Source organism: Buteo buteo, chromosome 15 (genome assembly GCF_964188355.1).
Source record: "Buteo buteo chromosome 15, bButBut1.hap1.1, whole genome shotgun sequence".
Taxonomy (NCBI): Eukaryota; Metazoa; Chordata; class Aves; order Accipitriformes; family Accipitridae; genus Buteo; species Buteo buteo.
In genome coordinates, this window is record NC_134185.1 from 17,398,837 (window position 1) to 17,422,894 (window position 24,058).

The window sequence follows — 24,058 nt, forward strand, 5'->3', positions numbered from 1 at the left end:
TTTTACTGGGTTATAATTAGTAGGTACCTGGCAAGACAGTATTTGAAGAAGGTAATTCTAGCAAACAAATGTGAATCAGCCTGAATTTCTCCTGGAAGAGTCAATAATCTAATTGTCTCCCTCTGGAGATTTAAGTTCACTGTATTAAAGTTAGAATTGTTTAAACCTATGAGTTACTGATCTGATCCATTTACTGAAATCACCTCAGTAAGTTCTGTAAAGTGCTCTAAAAATACCTCTGAAGGAGAAAGAAAGGAGAGTAGTGTGACTGCTTTCCTTAAACATCTTCCTCTCTCAGTGTAACGATAACAATTCTTGGAGTGCAATCATCAGAAGCACATAATTCAGGACTAATTTTCTGTAGTATAGTATTATAACTGTTTTTCTTCTGAACCTTCTCCTCTTTGTGTGTATACATGTTTCTATTGATTTAGCATTGTCTCCTGTCAATTTGTAATTTAGAAGTACTCATTCAGAATAGGAATCTATCTGTCCGTAGTCCTCAGTAGGCCACAGGCTATTTTTTCAGTTGTTGCACTAAAAGCAATTCTCTCTACATGCACACATAATTTTCTGCAGGGCAGAGCTACCTTCAGTGAAAGTTCTAAAAACATTTCAGGTCTATATAACATATTGGGATTCTGTAGTTTGTAAAACAGACAGTCACTGGAGAATGAAGCTTCAAGGAATTAATTTTTAATTTAGTTTTAATTTATTCAAACCACAGTCAGAAAAACTCTATGTAAAAGAGAAGGGGGGAGAAGTTTAGACAATTAGGAACAATTGCCAAGCAGCCTATCCAAGTTATGACTGTCTTGTTCTAACATAGTTGTATTTTTTTATTCAAGTGAAGTAATGGCCTCTTTTCTTCAAAGCTGTACAATTTTCATTGTGTATGACTACAGGTCTTGAGATGTGATTAGATGATACTTACATTTTAGTACACTCTTTTGCTTATCTTTATTATTTAGACTTTGTGGTTTAGTTTTCAGCTAACTCTTCTGCTTTTTACCGGGTTAGTGTTTGTAGATGTTCTTTGAAGAAAAAATTGGGAAGCTGTTGTTCCCTTTAAAGGAAAATGAATCCTGTAAATATGAACCAAAAAGACTTGTCTGCTTTCAAAAGTGAAGAGTGAAAACTTAAATTTTTTCTGCTAGGAAAGAAAATATGAATTATTGCTGGAACACTACCTAGAAAATAGCAGTAACTGTTGGGAATTTGAAATCTGGCAATTCAGTGATTCCCTGATGTACTTTGCACGATAGACGTTACTGTGATTTTTCAAAATAATGCAGGTTTAAAACGTACTTTGCAGTTGTACAAATAGGAACATTATTCCTCATGGCTTTGCGCTCCAATCAGAGAACAGTTTTATAAAAATATCCTGCAAATTATCCTTTTCTTCTCTTTTTGATTCACAAGGAAAGGAGGTATAAGGCAGAATTTCCGGCACATTTTTCTATTGCCCTGCCCTTACCACAGATCGTAACGTATTTATTGCACAAGGTTGTTTTTTTCATCCAGTTTGCTTATTAGGGAGTGATAACTACCAGTTAAAGAATGGATAGGTATGGTGTCCAGAAATGTCTTGCCTTATTCAGTGTGCTCTTTTTACAGTACACTAAATTACATCATAGCAGCCCCATCTTCTTTCCATTGGAAAAGTTACATGGTGAACAGAGAATGAAGTAAGATTCTATGGGAGGAGGAGGAATAACAATCAGATTAAAAACCTTGAACAAGAGGTAAACGTTTAATTTAATCTTTGATTCCTCAGTTCTATAATCTATAATGCAGAACATAAAAGTGTTTCCAGACCTCACTGATGATAGAAGCTAAGAAAATTTAGTATTGCTACAATGTTACATTTTTGAGCCAGCCAACCATGCCAAGAATGAAAGAACCAAGAATGCAAGTTTGACCATGCACAAATGATGGATTTGCAACAAGTCACTGAGGATGTAGACGTAGTTTCAAATTACCTCACTTAATGCCTAGCTGTTCTAAAGCAAAAAAAGGAACTACTTACATAGACAATGCACTACCTCAACTGGAGCAAGAATTTTATAACATGGACCAAAATAACCTAACATTTCACTTCAAGCCAGGCTACGGTGCCTGTCTTAAAACTGAATGAATTACTAGTTCTCAGATAAAAGGGTTTAGGAACTTAGAATGAAAAATGATTCCGTGAAAACACACATGGAAAACAGCAGTAGACAGAAAGGAAATGTGCATTATAGTGACCCAGTTTAAGCTCTACCACTGAGTGAAAATGCAGTAAAAATAACAATAATTTTCATGTATTGTACAATGATAAGGATCTTTCTATTGTTTATAGCAAGTACAATAAAAATTATATAGGCACATTTTTGTACTACTTCTGTATGATGAAAATCTGGACTTCACAGTGAACAGAAATCTGTGCCTAAATAATCTCAAATCTTATTAAAAGAAGTATCAAAACATTTCAGCTTAGCAATAACAGGAAAATGCATATCAATTAAGATTGAATTAATTGTATAACATCACAATTTTAAAATGCATGCAAAATTGTGTAAAGCTCTGGTTTTCTCTCTCATCAATTTAGCATTAAGCTGTTCTCTCTCTGGGAATAGATACATGAAATGTAAAATACAGAAAGGTATCTATTCTTCTCCAGCCCTTGAGACAAGAAGTCCTGTCATCATATTTGTTAACCACTTGGGAGTACACAGATGAAAAAGTCATCAATCTTGCCCTGTTTTGCTGACAGCAGAAGTTTTCAGTCTGCTGTTAGAAAACTAGCCAGTAGGGAAGATACACAGCATGAAAAGAAATTGATAGAGAGACAGTTTGATGACATGCAAGGGTAGCGTTGCAACAGCAAGGATGAATTTGTACCAGTTTCAGTTTGAATACTGACATCCTCTGGAGACCTAGTTAAGCCTTTTGTTGCTGTGCTTAACTGTGCAAAGATTTCAACATTTCTGCTTCAACAGGAAACTGATACTGCATGGTTTCTATAAGAATATTTGTTATATTTGAGAACACCTCCTTTGCTTTGTAATACTCAAAACTGCCACTCTGCTGAGCCATGACAATACTAGATGCATTTTTACTCTGAGACAATGAAAGCAGAAAGTGTCTTCAAGATCTTCCCAATACAGCTGCAGCTTATTTATTACATATCACTATGATTTTTAGTGCAACTCCTCCTCAAAGGCTATTCTAAGACATCATTAACCCTGCAAGAAAAAAAATCCATTTGTGAAAATTAAGTGTATTTCTCATTTCATAATTAAACCATAACAGTCCACTACAAATTCACAGCTATGCAAAGTGACAGATTGAGGATTCTTCAGAAGAGTGGAATTTCTCTTACAAGTTTTATAGGTAATTGGAAATGTGCAGTATGAATTAATAGTCTATAAGGGTTTTCAAACAGTTTTAGACTGGCATCAGTATGTAGGACCATGAAAAGCTGAAATTTATCTTAAAACAGGAAAATAATTTTTGGAGAGGTGAACCCTAAGTATTAAATGTCTTTTGATTTGGTATTGTGGCTTCGTTTCTTCACTTTTCTAGCTTCTGCCCTACAGCATGGAAAAAATAAACATTACAATACTAGGCAGACATAATAATAAAAATGCTAGTCAATAAAAGTGGTATAAATTCCTAAACTAAAAAAAGGTCAAAATTACACTCACCACTCATTAAGTAACCAAACTAGAACATCAGACAATGAGCAGCACCACAAAAAAAAGTTTTTTCACTGATACCTGTGTAATATGAAGACCCATAAGAAAATTCACGATGTAATTAGCATCACATAAAGTTTTTTTATTTGTGTGCTAATAATAATAAACAAGTCGCAGAACTAAAGCCATTTTATTCATCCTGTGTCTTTGCTACTTTAAAAGAGTTTCAAAGAATCCTTAGTAACACTTTGTAGTTCAGTGTCGCCAAATGTTAAATCTTACAAGACAAGCACTTTCAAGAAATCTCCAAAGGATGTGAAAAATTATAGATGTTTATGTATTTTCATATTGCAATGTTCATATAGTATCATCTGATTAACTATCAGAAGTGATAATTATTTACTTTATCTGATAAAGTACTAACAAAAAAAATCTCTTAAGAAACCAATAGACCTTTGAGTGGTGGTACCAGTGAAACCTGGTTTCTTATGAATTTTATATTCCTTGTGCCCCTGTCCCAACTCAAATGCAAGCCCCATCAGATTTCCATAACCTCATCTCTCCCAGAATTATCTCCTTGCCTTACTGTTTCCTAAGTTTTTCCACTGTACCCTCTGGACTAAAAAATACATCTAGAAATGACATCTGTAAGACTTACTCTGATTATCAACACTACCATCTGATTATTACTAACACCTTTGACAACTGTGTTGTCTTTTTTGTTAGTTTTATTCCAAATTTCTAGCAGGCTGCTCTCTGAAGTTCTGCAACCTCAGTGCAGAACTGTGAAGCCTGTGGACTATTAAACATCATTCAAAGTCAGTTTCAGAGGTAACATGATGTCTTTACACACCTAAAAGGGCACAGAAGAAGCACCTAATAAGTGATGAAACAAGAAGGTTTATATTACTATGCTCTTTTGGCCAGCAGACTTGGGAATTTAGAGACAGATTGTCAGTTAAACTGAGGCGACTATTAGGCTTGCTGCCAGAGGAAACCAGCTGATGGAAGAAAGGAGCACTGTGCAGTCACCTCCACAGAGCTCGATTTTACAGCCAGGTCCTGTTCAAATGTAGGGTATATTCCCCACAGGCCTCTGCCAAATTATGAGATTCCTTGTAGTTTTAAACACTATCGAGTGAAAAAAAAAAAAAAAAAAAAGTTTTATTACCCCCCCTTAAAAAAATCCCCTCAAATCCAGATTGTATAGTCCCAATATTTTATGTCACTTTCTAACATTATGTTTCATACTTCATGAAGCCTGCAAGACAATTGCTTTATGAAGTTTAAAAATCACAGAGATGAAGACAACCATGTATCATTAAATTTGGCTTTGAAAGAATGTTTTCTACATCTACAGTTCTTTAAGCATGTACCTAACAGATATACCTCCTCTCCAAGGCCGGTATTTTGAGCAAAGGATGACTTATTTTCTTGAGCAATTAATTTTTATAATATATTTACAGAGATTTGAGAAAAAATATTGCATTGATGTTAATTCATCCATCTGCTTTGTCTGGGGTTTGTAAACTTGATTAGAAATCCCGTGTCAAAACTGAGGAGCTCGCTATTGTTAAGATACTGTAATTCATATACCATTATTTTAAAGCAGGCTACACAGTTTCTTCAGCAAGCTAACTTTAAATGTCTTACCCACATAACAGATAGATCTCAGAGGGAATTTAAGAAAATATCTCACGTATCAAACATACCACGGAGACTAAATTACCTGGTACGGGAAGAAGTAATGAGATGATTGTTACTTTCTCACTTAATGCAGTGCATAGCAGCACAAAACAGGTGAGAGGAGAGCTGCTGTGCTGCTTCCACAGTCCGTCTCCAACCCTGATTAGTTTCCATTTTTCATACTGTTTACTTATCATGCATACATTAGTGCTAATGACTGTTCAAAAGTGTTAGATGCCATACTGTGAACTTTGTTTTCTTTAATCTTTTAATTATATTAACAGTCTTCCTTCTGTACAATTAATAGTCAGAAAGGAAACACAGAAGCTATGCTTACCTATAACACTAGTGTTATCTCTACTACCCCTAGTGACCACTCACTAGAGGAAAACCTACTGAGCCTGTTTTCTGTGATAATATCAGCCAGCCTTTCTGATCAGATTTATAGGAAGAGACTGATGACTTATAATTCTTGGCATAGCCTTTTCAGTCTTGAGATCAACCTAGAAAAGATTTCCTATTCTATTTCTTTTTTGAGGAGGCATCACTTGAGATAACTAGATAGTTCCATCATACTTGTTTAATCTGCACGCTGCTAGAACTGAAGATAAGAGGGCCATCTAACGCTATCTGATGCAGAGAAATATCTCTAGAAAGTAAAGTAACTGCCTGACCATTTGAGAGAGGCCACTTTGCCAGCAGTTTGATATGGCAGGGTTCAGTTTGAGACTGAAACACTGTAGATGTCTGCATGCAGATCTGTACAGCTGCAATAGGAGTCTGAGCACCCTTCACAGCCAATGGGCATCAGGCTGCAGGGCTTGTACAGCATTTCTGCTCCCTGACCGCCCCATGTCTGTTCATGGTTGAGCTCAGGCATCCTCTTGGCTCCACTGCCTGAAATGCACTGAACTCCACCAACTACAACAGGAGCTCAGACACATCATGCATTTCTAGTTATCATGTGCAGTCAAATCTGTGTGCTGTAGTCTTCGCCTGCAAAGCACTCCACTGGCATGTTTCAGATTCAGACTCATGAACAAGAATTATCCTGGAAAGAGTTAAAGACCCTCAAATAACTTTCTGTTGCAACAGATTTCTATTATAACTGACTCAGGTAGCATTGTCTCAACATTCCCAGACGGCACGTATCAATAATAGCTCTTAATTATCACTCACTATCCCAAGTAAATTGGAATTTGCATTATCTGTCTTCACACTAATCCCTGCTTATTCTGATACTGCATACCTCCTATCACGGAGAAACTGAAGAAGCAATTGAAAAGTTAATGGCCCTATACATGAAAATTGATCAGATCACCCTATGGTTTTAAATGCCTGAATATAACAGAGCTAACATCATAGAACATCATAGTAAAAATCGGAATGGAGACTTTACATCCTTTCTGTTGGCAGCAATGTCAACTTAATCAGGGGGCATTACTTATCATAAATTCATTTTGTACCTGTTAGAAAGCTCAAATATAATTATGCACCTTCCCATAAAATATTACATTCCCATAGCCCTTTCTTTGCCATGGACAAAATTATGCAAAATATTCACAGAATCTGTCATCACCACACTCAGTACAGGTCACAGTGCTACTTAAAAGTATGACAAGAAACAGTTTTCTCCAATGTGACAAAGTTGATGAGAATATACTCTAACTGAAATGTTCCCAAACTGTTGTCAGACAAAGAATAGGATTAAATGCCTAGTTAATCTCAATTTTCCCCTAACAAGCAAAAGGATAGCAGATGTGAAGCAATTTTTTTCCTTATTTGTGCAAATTTCTACAGGTATTGATTTAATTTTTAGTTAGAGAGTAAAATTCAAGAGTTTTGTGTTTTATGGAATGAGTTACCTGTGAAACTCCGAAGTTGTCTGAGAGTCCTCAGTACAAATTCAGCCATAGATGAAAAAAGGTTTCCACTAATATCAGAAGTAAGTATAAACTCTATGGGGAATCCTACTGCTAGCCCCTCAAAATCCCAGAAGAAAATGCTCAGTAGAGTACTGGTACTGCTTCAACTTCCACCTTTACACAGAGCATATACTTTATATTACAGAACAGAAAATTGAATTCATGAAAATCTAGATTGCTACTTTCACTGATGACTTCCTGTATTTACATCAGCCCCTTTATAGTCACAATACATTTTGATGTGTCTCCTCCAGAAAGACAGAAATTCATAAAGCTATTTTGTGAAAGAGTTCAAGAGTAACCAATTCATAATCATGCATATTCTCCAACTAATCCCAGTTCTGATGCCTGATACTAATTTCATACATATATTTCACAAGAGTAAATACAAACTTGAAAGATATAAATATTGAATTTTTCTATTTACTATTGTTATTCCAGTAATCAAAACAATTACTAACAGACATAGAAAAATAAATGCTTAAAACTGTCAAATTTTGTTAGCTTCCTAAAACATGCACTCTTCAAGAATTTTTATTTTTTTAGCAACAGCGAACATAATTGATATTATATCACCATACATGTACTTTGTACATATATATACAAGTGTATTACACATTAGACATTACACATGTACCTTATTTATCTTGCATTTTATACTATCATCCATTAATGTACGCGAGAAAAGGAAAGGAAGAAACGAGGCAATAAGAAAAAATTATCTCAGAAATTTCATATGAATGTAAAGAACCCATCTTTCGGGTCAAGAAGACAGCTGCACTTCAGGCCAGATGTCTGGAAGTAGAACATATTTATGTATTTATTTTTAATTCTCAATCTTCAAAATGCTCTGAAGCGAAACAATGAACAAGGCCCTTTCATGTGCACTAAAAAGTATGGCCACAAGGTGGCTCTCAATACTCAGCATTGAAAACTATAAATCTGAAATAAAAAAGAATCTCGATTAGCTTTGTTTTCTTAAAATTTTAAGTGATATGTTTCACCTCACTTATTCTTTGAAACATTTATTTCCACACTAGACAAATACGTTGAAGATATTTTAAATTTACTTTGTTCCTCAACATCATGAACCCTTATATAAAGAATTCCAATGTGAGATTTCCAGACTCAATCTGTAACAGCATCATTTTCCTGTAGCCACGTATTTCTCCAAAAATCTGAGTCCTTTTGATAGTTGGAATTCATATATACATAACTGAAATAATTTATTTACTGGTTTTTGATTTAGTTTTCAACTATTTACCAGCACTAGTTCTGTTTCATGATGAAAACTGCATGAAACTTCTACATAGAACATGAATTTGCATGTTGATAGCATCTTATACATCTTGTTTTCTTCCAATATGCTCTAGCTAAATTCTTTATGTTCTTAGTTACTGTTTCATTTTTGCTTTTACAGATTTATTAATAATTGTGGGTTTTGTTGGCAACCTTCCACCCATTTCTGTAGTCAGTTTCAAAAATATCCGTGTTTTCATTTAATGTTTATTTTTCCCACAAGTGTGGAAATCTGAAATTTAAAGAAACTGGACGATGTAGGAAAAAATAATAAATAGGGCTATGACTGTCAAACCAGTAATGAATTATTACTTGATGATGAACCAATGGATCGCAGACCTGTACAATAATCTGAAAGGATAAAAGTCTCTTAGAACAATCATCTTGGATACATTCCTTAGACAAGGGATCTCGGTGGTTACTTCCAGGAATATGTGCCTCACAGGAACAAAATCTTAAAGAATACCTGAAAATAACTATTACAGCTATTTTGAAATTACAGGCCCATGGAGCAAGAAACCAGATATGTTTTCAATGCTACGCTGCAGTACAAACACTTTTTAACTATTTTTCCTATTTAACTATTGAATCAAGATCCCAGAAAATAATTTGAGTGTAAGAGATCATTAAAAGAATTTTAAGTAATATAGTTAACCTATACGAGTGTTTTTAACCCATGAATCACTGGGACAAATTAACATTTTCTTATTACTTTCAGTTCCAGAAGTTTGCAGAAAGTCCGTATCTGCAAAGTTAAACACTGTGCTGTGTTTTCTCTACGAAACGCTATTTTGTGCTGTATTAAGTTGTGTCCTTAGGGTTTACTCCAAAGCCAACAGTCTTTTTCCTATTAGCTTCAATATGTTTTTCAATGAGATCCTTCAACTGCAAACCAGCTAGGACTTTGTTCAATTATTCAGCAATACTACACTTTAAATAAAAACATGGCAATACGATGCTGAAGGTTTCAAACTCTCTTCAGATTTCTGATTTTTGTCCTAGATAAACATATATAGCACAATACTTGGAAAAAGTGATCTCTAGAATCAAAGACTTTGCCTGGAATTCTACATTTGATTACAAAATTCATGTATATGAAAGACAGAAGTATCCTCATAGACAGAAAATGTGCAGTGTTTTTCATTCTTGATGCAACAGCCTTCGATTCCTGAGCTGCTTTTATTATTATTACAAAGAGTCTAGAAAGGCTTTTGCAAAGCTTTTGATACTCTAAATTCTAGAACCTAAGGGTTTGCCATCCACTACTAGGTTTTTAGCATTTTGTCAACAGTTGTCAATATTTTAGAGCTTCCAAATTTATAAGCCAATGTTGAACTAACTTCCTACAGTTTTTGTCTATCTTAAAAAAATAAAGAAGATAGAGAAGAATCCCTAGCATGCCAATTACTAAACTAGAGGTCATAACCTTAAACACAGAAATAATGACAGTTTTGCACATGGCAAATTCAAATTTCATCTCATAGTGTTAATACTCATAATCAAAATGAATCATACAGCGTCACTTATAGAAAATGACAGATCCTGATAGTAGTTAGCAGAAATCAACATGGCTTCTTCAAAAATGCTGCTCAAGATCATTATTCAAATAGATAACATATTTTTACAGAAGTTTCTACAAGTCCTTATTTGGAAAAAAAATCTTTAATTCAAAAGAAAAACGTATCAGAAACCTTGATGCTTTCAAGGTTGATGCATAAGATTTTCAAAGCGGAAGTTGAATTTGCCAGTGAAAACTGAGTGGCAGCCAGTAAATATTGCCTCTCAAAGAACCAAGATGCTGCAGACTCTTTTGGTCACAAGTACTTTATTGGTGTGCAGGGTAGACCGTCTCATGTCTTGCTGAGTTCAGGCAATCAGCAGCTGCACACATAACATTCTTCCCCAGGTAACAACTACTATGTTATACAGTTATATAACACCCTATTGATTATTCTTACCTGAAGATATTTTTCGATTGTTAGGAAAGTAACTTAATGTAAATGTTTTTACTTATCTTTACCTACACAAACTTCATTTTGGTCTAAGTCCTCTTGTATCTATTGTGAAACATGGACAATTGGTTAATTTTTTTTTGAACCTTTGCTAAGCTTCATCAAAATTTTGCAGTATTTAGGAAAGCTGCTGGCCTATGTTCATGTCTGTCTCAGCAATTCACATTTTTGCCATTTCTGCCTTCTGTCACTGAAAAGATTCACCAGAGAAGTTGTGCATAAACTTTTGAAATCACATATGTAGTTTTCTTACAGAGGTGATAAACCATCGCAATATAGCAAAACTTATGTACAGATAAATATGTTCAGTAAAGCTTCAAATATATTTCATTAGACATTTTTAAATGGCTGGTCAGCTCAGATATGTCAAGGTGGGATACATGAAAGATATATTAGCATTTTGATTTCTATTGCAAGGGGCAAAAAACATAAATGTGAGAAACTTACTTGTGAGGTACTGGGCAGGACAGAGTTATGGGGTACTCTGGCTGCACAAGCCCTGTCAGAAACATGACAACTCCACTATATGTTGACACCATTCTTTATTAAAGAGGTAACAAAGAACTATATATTTTATTAGAATTAAAATGGACCAATGGCTGATTAACTAACTGTTGATATCAATATAGATAAAGCAAGATACCATAATGTTTATAATCACATACTAGTTTAAATATGTAATAGATCTATAATCTATAAAAGTAATCACAGTTTAAGTTCCACTACTTTTGACTTAAGAAAACTAAATGGTCAAAATCTTTGCTAAGATCCCCTAACTATTATTGATTATCAAAGGAACAAAATATTCTTTCTCAAAGACAGGATGATGCTGAAAAGTTTTACTTGTCTAATTAGAACTGTTTTAAATGTGAACTATATCAAGAAATACAAATTCTAAGCCAAAAAACTTTCAAATCTGAAAGTCTCGTGTAAATTTTTTGGAAAAGTTTTCAGGCCATATGCACTTCATCTGCAAATATGTCAAAACAGGATCTGTCCTGCTTGTCTATTGTTGTTTTTCTAATTTTCCTTACAGGTTAGGAATGATTTTACCCAAAAAAACTCTGAAGCTGAATAAAACCACTGCCTGAAATCATTCCAATTCATCCCACACATTTGGTGCCCAAATGTCCTAGAAATATCACCCTAGTTCTTAATATTTCCTAATATCCCATTCTAGAGAATGCATTAGACGTGTTGACAGTACTTATCTCAAATGGCTTTTCCATTTGGAATATGGTAAATACTAGGACACGGCACTTCTGGGTTTTTAGAATTTCTTAAAATATTTAGTGCATACATTACATATGACTGTTGCTTGGAGAAGAAACAGATACTGCTAGTTTTTCACAGCAGCTGGCAACATAATAGCCATACAGGAGATCATAAACCAAATCCTGCTGCTTAGTCAAGTTGGTTGATCTAATAAGTAAAGTTTGTATCTGATAGGAAGAAAATATCCCGGGAAAAAACTTACTTCAGTGTTTTCCAGTATGTCTTATCTGAGTACTAAAAATGAATTAGTTTAAGACCTTGTTCTAACAAAAGCCTAACAATTTTCTTGTAATTTCATGTAAATAAAATTTTAAGTTCTAGAAGTTTACACATTTTGCATCTTCTAGCTTTGTTGACTAAAATTAATTCTTTATCTACTTGTACTGATATTGTCGAAAGATGAAGGTTTGTTTGGTGGGATGGGGATGGTGAATATTTAATTTTTCTAAGAATTCATACTTAAGCATTGAAATTCACAAGTCTCCTAATATTGCTGTTTTCCTATCTGCACTCTTCCAGCAATGTCTCACAAGCCATATACTTCCAAATCTGACTCCCTTTTTTTTTTAGCAATTTTATTTTCATTCCATAATACAGAGTAAGGTCCATTTTTGCTACCTACCAGTTTTCATTATAGTTCATGCAGTTTGTGTATGCTCTAGCCTTGTCAAAAACATGATGCTGTTAGTCTAGTTCCCACTAGCATAATATATAACTTCTAGTTCTAGTTCTGTCTTTTGGTCAAACGAGCCAAAAATTACTAACACGGTACATGTACAAAGGTGTATCCAAATACTTATTTATATGATGCTCATTCAAAATCTCAGTAGTGGGATGAAAAGAATACTGTTTTTTAGCTTTGTATGTTTTTTGGAAATCTTCTGTAATCAGTCTCTGGTGTTTTTGATGTAACAATCTGCTAGCAACAAAGAGGTTTCTGAAATAATTAGGTTTTTTAAGAGAGATTTGGCAAATGTAGGCAAAATTATAATTTTACTTTGATAAAGGTGATATGCAATGGTATCTGTACATCCTAAAGCATAGCTGTTTGTGGTTTTATACAATACAATGTTTTTCTCCAGGACAATGATTTCCAATAAGCAGGGCTTCTTCTGAATCTTGGTTGACTTTTGAAATTCCTGTTCAAAGGAGCTTAAGATGAATTCAAACCAGCCTGAAGATAAAACTAAATGTTGGAGGTATCAAAGCTTCCACATATTCTGGCTTCCTACTATGGAGAAATGTGGATAATATAAAACATATAGAGGATATGCTAAAAACCAGAGAGTAACTATACATGTAATACCACTTAAAACAGTAAATACATGGCAATAAATATTTGGCAGTTCTCTGGGGAAAAATCTGCACAACTTTCCAAAAGGATGTTTAATTACTTATTAACCTATTTTGTTTTCTCCAAAGCACCTCCCACTCTCAGTATGTGGTATTAACAGACTATGGATCAAATTCAGTTCACTCTTAATGGTTGCTTCTAATTGCACTTTTATTTAAAATTTTTAAAAGTGTGCACTCATTTTACTCCTTATTTCACAATTCATTTTAACTAGATGTCATTGCAAGCTTCAGCACAAAAATGCTTTTGTCCAGTTCTGATCTACTCTATGTATTGTGCAAATAAACTAAAGGAATAGTTAAAAAGCCTGACCAAATTTGCCTAAATTATGGTATTTGGGGTAGTTGGAAGTAGAAAGTGGATGACAACTGAAACAGTGAGCATACATAGCTAAACCATTCCATAAATCATAATCAAACTAAACTGTATTTGGAAAGCTTTCTTACTTTGACAATAAATGAAATTAAGAATATGAACTGAATAGAAATTTATTTTTTTCTCCATCTGTTAAGAAAATCATGTTTTCTAAATGTAAAACTGAATCAAGCATCTAAATGTACCTTGGGGAAAAAAAAAAAAAATCGAATGTCTGCCACAGTCTGGGTTCAACAGGAAGAAAACTATCAGTAGGTAAATGAACAGAATATTTCATGCAACAGGTGAATTTATTTAATTGCACTTACTCTAATCATGTTTTTAAAGAGACAGTGTGAGATAGTTTCCCATACTGCAGTGATTTTTTCTATCAAATTAGGTACTTATGAACATGTATTTTTCAACTATGACCGGCAAAACCTTCAATTTTAAAAAATTCACAGTCTAAAGATATCCTATATATTTATTGTTTTACAATATAAATACATAAATTCACATGAATCCGCAGGAAGCAAAAGAAACATAATGATATTCTGAAGGAAAAACATCAAGCAACCCTAGAAGAAAGCACATAGATTTATTCTACAGGATAACTGTGAACTACGGATTTTGTTCTGAATTTTGTTTCAGCAAAGGCAACTACAAAGGGTGTTCTGTGATGGCCTGCATCTTTAAAGCAATAACCAACCACTTAAAAAAGCCCCAACTTATCTCCTTCATTTACAACCCCAAAGAACAGTACTTTGAGACTTTTGCAGTGATCCTTTGTAAGTCAACTGTGATGCTAGAGAAAAAACTAAAATTGAATACGATTCACTGCACCTCAGAAAATTTACTCTGTTTAGTTCCTGTAAAATGAATCAAATATAGTTTTTAACAGAATGTCAATCACTGAACAGTATCAAGTCTGTTTGAGAATAATGTAATTACCATGAAATACAAAGTACAACTGAACAACAAGCAGCATTCACTGTCAGTGTGCAGTGCAGAAACCCCACAAATTCTCATGAACTTTTCAATCATTACTCTTCATTACTAATAACTACCATAGCTACACTATTTCATGACAAATGAACTCCTAAGTAGACAGGATCTCTTTAAATACTATTTTCTACTCAGCATATGGTTTCCATACTAAGCTACTTAAATTGCATGTGACCAGAACCATTTGCCAGTATGGTCTGGTGCATCCTATAAAGAAAAGGTGCCTGAAAAATATGATTATTGTCTACAGTTTCACTGTGAACATATTGTACAAGATTACACAGTGCAGCCAAGAACTAACTGGCACATCTTGGAAAAGGAATGCAAGACCTAGGGGTCATTAGTAAATTAAGCATCTCTTTTTTAATTTCTTGCCTAGAGCAATCCCTAGGGATTGAAAGCAGCTGAAAACAGCTGATCCAACCAAGCTCTTTGAAGGAGGGCTGAAGAGGGACTAGGGCAGAGAGCACCTATGCTGACTTTAATATTATCTTATAATTTCTTCTTGCTGGAGTGTTCACAAGTGGCCAGATATTGCCAGCCTTTGAATCTGTTAAATGACAGAAGAAAACATGAAGAAAAGGGAGCTTTATCCTCTCAAGAAATCTTATGTATTTTTAATATATACCTGAACTTCATTACACATGGTGAAAGCAAGCACTGGCAAAAATCAAAAGAGGGTAGTAGGCTGTTGCTCAAGAGGAAAGGGTGTAGTCCTCTTTCCCAAACTGGTGAATATGAAAGCAATCATACTGGGTTGTTCTGGTTTCGGTTTTCCGTCCCAAATAGCTTTGAAGTTTTCTTTGGAAAAGTGTTTCTTTACTACTAGCATAGCTATTTGATATCCATATATACTTTATGTAACAATGAGATTTCAAGTTGAAATCATCTTACCCAGGGAAGCTATCACTTATTAACTACTGTGAAAAGACACACCAAACTTTTTCTTTTTGACCTGGATTACATGTTAAAACATTCTAGCAGCTAACTGAAGGAGATTTTCACAATCAGATAAAAAAGAACGTTGCGTGGCTTTTCTCTCTGTCAGTGCCCCAGAATGAGTTTAAAACTTCAGGAAAGACAAGGAGATCACAAATTTTCATGTAAGAAATAGCTAAGAATGCATAGGAAAATGGTTAAATATATTATATTTTTAGTATACACTCACTTATGTATATTGAAATAAGTTAGTTCTACAGTACTATCAACATTTATTGCAATTTTAAAGGAAAAAAAAATACACATATGCTGACTGTGTAAACTTCTATGACTGCAGAATCAACCAAATAACTTGTTAGAGCTACTCATTACAGTAAGCAATGTCATAGCCTGACATCAAGGAACCTCTGTTAGCCTAATATTATTCCCATATCCCAGAGAGAAAGAAGTTTCAGTGTATTTTAATCAAAGACATAAAAAAAAATTAGATTTAAATAAAATTAAGAATTAAAAACATTCTTTTAAACAATACAAATTTGAATTTCAGTTTCTGTATTTACAAGCACAAATAAAAAAGACATTTTAAAAAATGTATTTACCTTAAGATCTGAATTGACTGAATGCAAATACTGCACTACCTTGCAGGAGGCTGCAATAGACTTCATTTAAGGAAAGAAGCTTAATCATATTATAAATACGACAACTGTTTCAAATGATCTTACTAAGCACATTTAGTATTTAATAGGAAATTTTGTCAACAATGAAAGGGGATGCTATAGGTAACACATTATCCTACAGTTAATCAGAGCATTTCCATGGAGGATTAGTAAGAAAAGGCATTAAATCTTACATTTACAGTGATGAAATCCATTACTGATTTTAACCTGAATAACTCTGAAATTGCTGAAAAATTGTATACAAAAGCATAAAACACCTTTTTGTAGTTCCTTGAACAAAAAACCCAGCACCTCTCTCAGCTGTATTTGCAACCTCAGAGATCATTCTAGAAAAAGGTTTGCTAACCCACTTTGCTTCTAGAAGTCCCATTACTAACACAGTATAGCTTCTGGAAGTAGAACAAATATTCATGAGGCAGCTTTCCAGTGATAAACAGGGTAAAACTAAGCATTGTTGCATATCAAGTTGATGCTCATGATAGATAAAACAGAATATATGATCAAGCCCATAGATCAGGGGAAAAAAAAGTCCATTTTATTTTTCACAGGATAGCAGAAGACTGTTTCTTGTTACCTCAGTGCTGTAACTATCAGAGCTCGAGAGACAAGCCAACAAATCTGAAATCCTTGGATCAGAGACTGATTTTCAGAAAGACAGTTGATAACAGAATTCAATCTATACCATATATTTTATACTTTGTGATTCATAATAAAACCACTAGAAAAATTCCAATAGACTGTATACAATGTACAGGAGTATATAGAACTACAAATAGAAAATAGAGCTACCAATCTAAAGCTGTGCAAATACAATCTCTAGAGTGACACTTAAAAAAGTAAATATCACAACAACAGAAATATACATCAAACTTCAAATGTTTTTCCTTTTAAAGGTCAGGAAAAGCAAAAGCAAAAAGAAATTGTTTACTGTTTCTGTCAACTTTTTATTTCAGTTTACAATAGTTAATGCTTAAGTTAACTCTAACATATAGGAATACTGCTAAAAAACCTGAAGGCAACATTTTTCTATTGTTCACAATATATTTCTCTGTAAACAGATCTCTCCAAAACCTTAATGTCCATCTAAGTAACTCTTAATACTAAATTCCACAGCTTAGGATTCATTAAAACAGTAGAATCACTCTATATAGAACACATTTTTCTTTAACCCATCAATTGTTAGGACCACATCATCTTATGAATTTTGTCTCTGACCATTAAGCAGGACTACTGAATAAAATATCCCATGAGAGAAATATAAAGAGCTTCATTCCATTCTCTGAGAGATAATTAGCAAATATTTTTCAAAAGTAAAAAAAATATAGTAATAGTAATTATAAACCAAATAGGGAACTTCAATATATGTTTGACATTTAATATAGCCTAATGTATTTGAATACATATCCTCATTTTATTTTTATAGTTTTTATAATGGCATATCAAATATTAGGTATGTTGTTAGTAAAACAAAAATAAAATGAGGATTTGTTCTGAAATAATTAAATGTCAAACAAATGATTACACATCAAATATTTGATGAATGTTCTCTAAAAATTAATTTCTAATAATTTAAAAACATTTGACAGATAATTAAGAGGATTAGTAAAATTGCTTTCAAATTTTTAAGGCCAGCAAAGAATACAATGCTTTTAACCATTCTATTTTTCAGTTCCTCTTGTTTGCGCAAGTAGCCTTCACTCACACTTGCTGTGCTTAGACTAGGACATGCATTATTTGGGCATTACTTATTCTTGTAAGTCATACACAGGACTTCAGATGTTTCTAAACATCTTCTTCATCCATTACAGTGAACACTGTATACAGAATACAAAATAAGGATTGTATTACATTATCAAGAGTATTCTCTGGCAGGTATTGCTAAATTTCATGTCAAATGAAATGGCAAGACTGCATGGACTGCAGTCTGGTAATTTTGGGAACTGTGCCAATAAACACCCTTTTATACAAGATAGCTCTTGTCAGACAAACATGATATTATCATATGAAGCTTAAATTAATCACTATGCACCACATAGCATTGCTATAATACAGTTAGACTTCTGTCAGAAATTTCATTTATATGGCATGGCACTGGGAATTTAGTACTATATAAAATGAATTTCACTTATTAAGGAGATTAAAATTAGGTAATGATGATCAAAGAAATTAACTGTATATAGAAACTTTGACTGACAGAATGTGTAATGAGGTTCTTCAGAGATCCAATTTGGCCCACGGATATTTCATATTTGTACTGGTGATCAAAAATTTAAAATGTGATCTTGCGGATTAAAGGTATAGTTTGGAAATCAGAAGCACTCTGAAGGAATGGTAAATGCTTGCAAGAACTGAATCGGTTCCACAGTGCCGTCTGGCTCACCTACAGGATAAGCTTTGAGATATTTGGGAGCAAAGAACCTAGGTCATGTTTTGAGAATGGATTTTAAAAAGAACCCTGAAAAGCTCTTACAAGTCATGTGTTTTCTCATGTTAATACTCAATTTATTGCATAAGATGTATCTGATTTATAGTCTAAGGCATAAGAACTGCTGTGCCAGGTCAGACTGAAAGTCTGGCTAAGAGCAGTAGTCTCTCTGAACAGCAACTGCCTAGGGAAGAGTATGTATCAGTGCTCTTCCCAGTATATTCTCCTGGCCACCAGAAATTTGCCATTAAGAGACTTACAGAGTAGCTTGATCTACCCCTAAGAACAGTTTGCATTATTTAAATGAATAAGAACTTTCACAGTGAAAAAATTAAATTAGTGAAGAGAACCAGCATGAGATCCTAGGTCTAGAGCAGTAGGCAGGCCAATTCAGACATGAAGAATGACACACATAAAGGCTATATACATGCTGGAAATTGTTGCTGGAGCTCAAGCAGAAATTCGGGCCTTGCTCAGTTCTCTATATCACATTACAAACATTTCACAACAGCTGGTCCTTCTTGTCCACAAAAACTATGAAACCATTAGTGTGTCTCTGCAGTGTTTCTACAACTCTGACTTGTTCTGTTCAGAACCACACCTGACTGCAATAACAATGGCGAGGTTTTGACAGTTTTAATGGTAGAAAACTGAACAGTTACAATTCCTGGTTACAGTCACTTATGCCTATACATGTAGGCTCTGTCTGTACACCTATGTGGTACTGAAGTCGCTATCTTAGCCAGTAAATCTCTCCAATATTAAAATTACCAGTGGAGGAGAAAATTTCTACACTTTCAGGTTACCTGAATGTAGATGTGTATTGCACATGCTTCAGATAGTGCTATTCCAGCCTTAGGTGTTTAATTACAGGATGGATTTACTGGAGGGGGAGGGGAAAGTTAAGGGAAAAACAATCTATATCCAGCTTGATGTCACTGTACCTTGTGTCTTTATCTGTTACACTTTGAAATCTTTAGAAATTTTAATGCAGAAAGTTCCTAAGACAAAACATGTGATTACAAAACCCTTTGGTAAGATGCACATATGTTACTGCTGTTACTATAGTCAATTCTGTTAGAAATATTTACTGCTAAGAAAGAAAAAGAAAATTTAGACTGAATAGTAATAGTTTTAATAACAAACCTCCACATGCTCTAATCACTGAAATCTTTGGTGTACTCACAAGACTGACAGAATATAGTCTCTGGCTGTATTATAGTATGTGAAATGGTTCTTCACAATACCATTCATGCTTCTTCAATTACATTTTATAACATACAAGTCCCTAAACCTTCTGGGCAAAAGAAGCATTTTTTGCTATTGTAATAATGTGGAAAGTAGTCAAAAGGATCAAAGATTCCCATGAAATATAAGAGAAGAATTCATATGCTTTTAGTTACAATGAAGGCCAGTTTGCTTTATTATAAAAGTTAGAAGGCTTCTGTAAGTATCTTCCAAAGCAAAGTCAGCTTCTCTACAATCTTTTGCACAGATCAACATTTGGAACTACAATCCTCAAACAATTCAAAATTTGATTTAGAACAGATGCTGGGATTCATAACAAATATATGTGTGCTTGGGTGGGGATGCAGAGGACAAAAGAAAGAGCAGGGAGATTTGCTATTTTACTCAATATCTCCTAGATTTCAGTGTGATGCATAAATACCCTTCGAAAAAGAAGTTATTTCAGATATGCAGACAACCAACCTATAGGCCGTGTTATCTACCACTCTCTTAATTTGTACTATAAATGCTACCTTGAATTGCTATCCAAGCACAGGTGGCAATAATGTGTATTCCAAATAGGTTTAGAACTTTTCTTCTCTCTGTGACATTCTTGTGGTTCCCATTAACATAAGAATATGCTTTCTTATTCATTAATCCCAGAATGAAGAGAAGAACTAAACATACAGCAGTAGTTTTCACCAAAATACAGAGTGAGTTGGACAAATACTTTGATGGATACCTCACATAATATGCACTGCTGAAATAAGCATATAATTTTTCCTAACTTCTTTAGCAATAATTTTGAGTGTCTAAAGAAGCAGTGGTACTTTCAATAGCTTCAAATATTTTTTTTTCTGTATTAGCATTAAAAAAACTAATATTATTTTTAATAAAGTAAGAGTTTCACATTTGGTTCTAAGAATTCTCACGAGAAAAAGTTCAGCGTTAATTACCACTGTTACAATAAAAACATGGGATCTCTAGGTTCAGGTTTCATGTTATTTTTACAATGCAGCAGATGCTAACATCCACTAGAAAAAGAGGGGCTTTTTAATATGCTATTTTATGAAATATAAGGACATCAATTTATAAATTAGCATAGTTTTCAAAATATTTACTATAGCTCTCAGAAGCATCTCAACAGAAAGAACATATTTGATCCTGATTTTAAATAATTTCTCTAAAACATAATTTTCTCTACATTTCAGAAATTTGAATTTACCAGTTGTAACATTTATGCTCCATTCATAATTAGTAAGTCTGAATGAATCCTTTCCCATTCTCTTCAGAGGTATAAAATAAGGTAACATATTTATTACGTCTAAGGACAGACACAGAATCTAAAGCCCTCACAAAATTCCTAATTCACAGGGGCACAAAATATTTAACAGTTTATCAATACATTTGCTAGTGAGAGAAGGTATCTTATACATACATTATACTTTCTCAATGAGTAAGTATCTCCTCTATGTTCTGCTATTTAGTTGGGGAGAGAGAAAGAACATTATTTTTCAAGGACTATTAACAAGACACTGTTAACTCTAATCTTTAGACCTCAATTAATATCACCAAATGTAAATGTCATATATAACACTGAATTAAGAATTGTTTTGGAAATACTCTCTCAGCAGAAATACTGGCATATTGCTTGAATAGATGAAAAGAAGTTGTTGCAACCAAATTACTTCTGTATGTTATATATTAGAAAAAAATTTGGAAGGTCAACTAACACAATTCATACAAAGACAGAACTGTCAGAATGCATAAAAATGTACACAGTTTCAGCTGGCAAGTACTTGGCCACTGCTCAAAATACTAGTAATTTACAATCCATATACATATTTTTAAACAAGATCAGCTTAAGCAGGCTAAACCCTTGTGAGATTCAAATGGCTTTCCCACTTTTGACTCTCAAATAGATTACTTTTTGATTGCCCACCATTAGTTGATTCATGAGGCAAGGTGGTAAATTTACAGGTTAGGTCAAATCAATACGTTAAGTCAGTTTTCTGTCTCAAAGAGTGGACAGTAGCAGATGCTTAGGGAAAGTGCAAAAAGCAGGAGATACATACTCTCCTGAACTGCGGCAATTGGTGGTTTAGGGACCTCCTGAGCTGCAGATTACATGAAGGCTACTGTCAAGCAGTACAAGTTGCATAAAACACAACCTATTATCAACTTTTTTTAAAAACCTAAAAGTAACAGCACTTTTCCTTCACCATTACTCTTTCCCTTCCTCTATTCAATTCAGCAATTCCACATGTCCCTTCAGAGCAAAATATATTTTCCCAGAAGATCAAAAATGCTTCATCTATTCCCATCCTGGACTGTCTTGTAAAAACATCAATTCTAGGATTGTGAAGACTACCAATGTAAATGATTCACTTACCTGTTTTTCAGCTTGTCCATAATCTGATCCTTGGGGTGACAAAAAGTGACATATATGACCATTGTTTTTTGCTTTTTCTCGAAGACCCATAGCTGTTCGTACTGTGGCATTTCTAGCATGAACAAACACCATTACCTTAAGACAGAAAGAAACAGCACTGATGAGAAAGTCTTAATCAAATAATGAAAACACTTTAGTTACAAAATATTCCCTATAGAAACAATTAAAAAATAGTTAATACATGATATATTGATGAAAAGTAATGTTGCTTTAGGGAAATTAAAGGGTGATCCTGCCTATATTGTATTTAATATTTTCAAACAGCTTTTCAGAAGGTTCTCTTTTTTAATTCTTTAGTCTTTAAAAGATAGGGAACAATTGTTGGCAATAAAGAGTTCATTTTCACAAAGTAGGGAGATTACCATTGATGTGAAGAGTTGTGTTATTTGACACATTCTAAATGATCTGAAAGCAAATAGAGAGATGATACGTTTCCTGATGGTATGACTTGACTACATGAGACAGCTGAAACAAAAACTGACTATAAAGAACCTCAGGAGAATATTGTAGTCCCAAACCACTGGACAATCAAAGTGAAGAATGAAATTAAGCACCAACAAATGCAAAACACATATGGGGATACAAATTTTAAACTAAGAGATATGAGTTTTAAACCACATACTATCACTCAGTAAGATACCTTAGAAACACTGTGGACATTTCCCTGAAAATATCAACTAAGAGTTGAGTGGTAATCAAAAATTATTTGTAACCATGTCTGCAGTAGGGCTTGCAAATACAGTTGGTTATCATCCAACCAACTCCACTGTCACCTGATTGTGCTTATTACCATCACATATGGTATCCGAACCAAGAGACAACAATGAGATGTTAATCCTTACTCCTTTAGATATGTATATGGACCATTTAAACTGATATTAAGATTCACTGCAAGGCACATTTAAGATGAATCATGACAGTAAACCCCCTCGATTGGCGTAGAAAGGGAAAGTGATTAAATACCACTTAATTCCAGTGTAGTAACAGTTCTGAATATCTGTTAACCACATACTGTTGGGAAAGCTATGCTATGGAGAACACTCTGTATTGTCCCCCTAAGTACTTTTTATTGCCCAGGGTCTGCTTAAATTGACCCCACATACTTGGTCAGACAACTCTTTGATCAAGGATGAGAATTTCTGTGTTTTTAAAACTCACATATGGAAAAGTTTGAGTGCCTGGCTCTTGAGTAAATGGCAAACACTGTTTTGCAAGTCCATCTAATTTTAATTAAAAATATAACCATGGAGTTACAGGTCTGTTTTAAGGTAGTTTCAGCTGAATTTTAAGATTGGTATTTCAAATTCCAGAGAACCGCTGATTTAGTTTTGGCCTTTTGGCACTATCATGCTTGTATCAACTTGCAGTGTATAATTGAATTACTCTAAATGAAACACTGTTAAGAAAGTAGTGGTATTTAGGGTATAATTAAACAAGTTATTGCCTCTGTTCTTAATTTGGGAATTCGTAATTTAATTGTAAATGTATAATGTACACATAATTTTATATAAAAGTAGACATAATAGTTGTGAATTTATATAAATTATAAATTTATAATAAAAACAAGCAAATTAATTCAGGTCACTATCCAGAGAAGATATAAAAAGAGGAACGATGTGTACATAACTATTTGATCACTGGGAACAATTACTCCTTACCTGTTTTAGCTTATTTGATACATGTTTCCATCATCAATTTAGTAACACTACGACTCCTACAATTATTAGCTTTCAACTGAGTAGAAATAT

The 24,058-nt window shown here is 33.8% G+C and overlaps 1 protein-coding gene across 6 annotated transcripts in view; it reads right to left on the reverse strand.

Moving 5' to 3' along the window:
• ASCC3 (activating signal cointegrator 1 complex subunit 3) overlaps positions 1 to 24,058 on the reverse strand; it is a 276,733-nt gene that overhangs the window by 110,840 nt on the left and 141,835 nt on the right. For 5 of the 6 annotated variants that reach the window (XR_012653054.1, XM_075046673.1, XM_075046672.1 and 2 more), the window contains one exon: positions 22,251 to 22,385. Coding sequence is in view for 5 of the 6 variants with exons in the window: in XM_075046673.1 (XP_074902774.1) it covers positions 22,251 to 22,385 (135 nt within the window). In the remaining variant the exon portion in view is untranslated. Of the gene's footprint in view, positions 1 to 16,148; positions 18,021 to 22,250; positions 22,386 to 24,058 lie in introns of those variants that run through there. The other variant, XM_075046676.1, reaches the window with a different exon arrangement.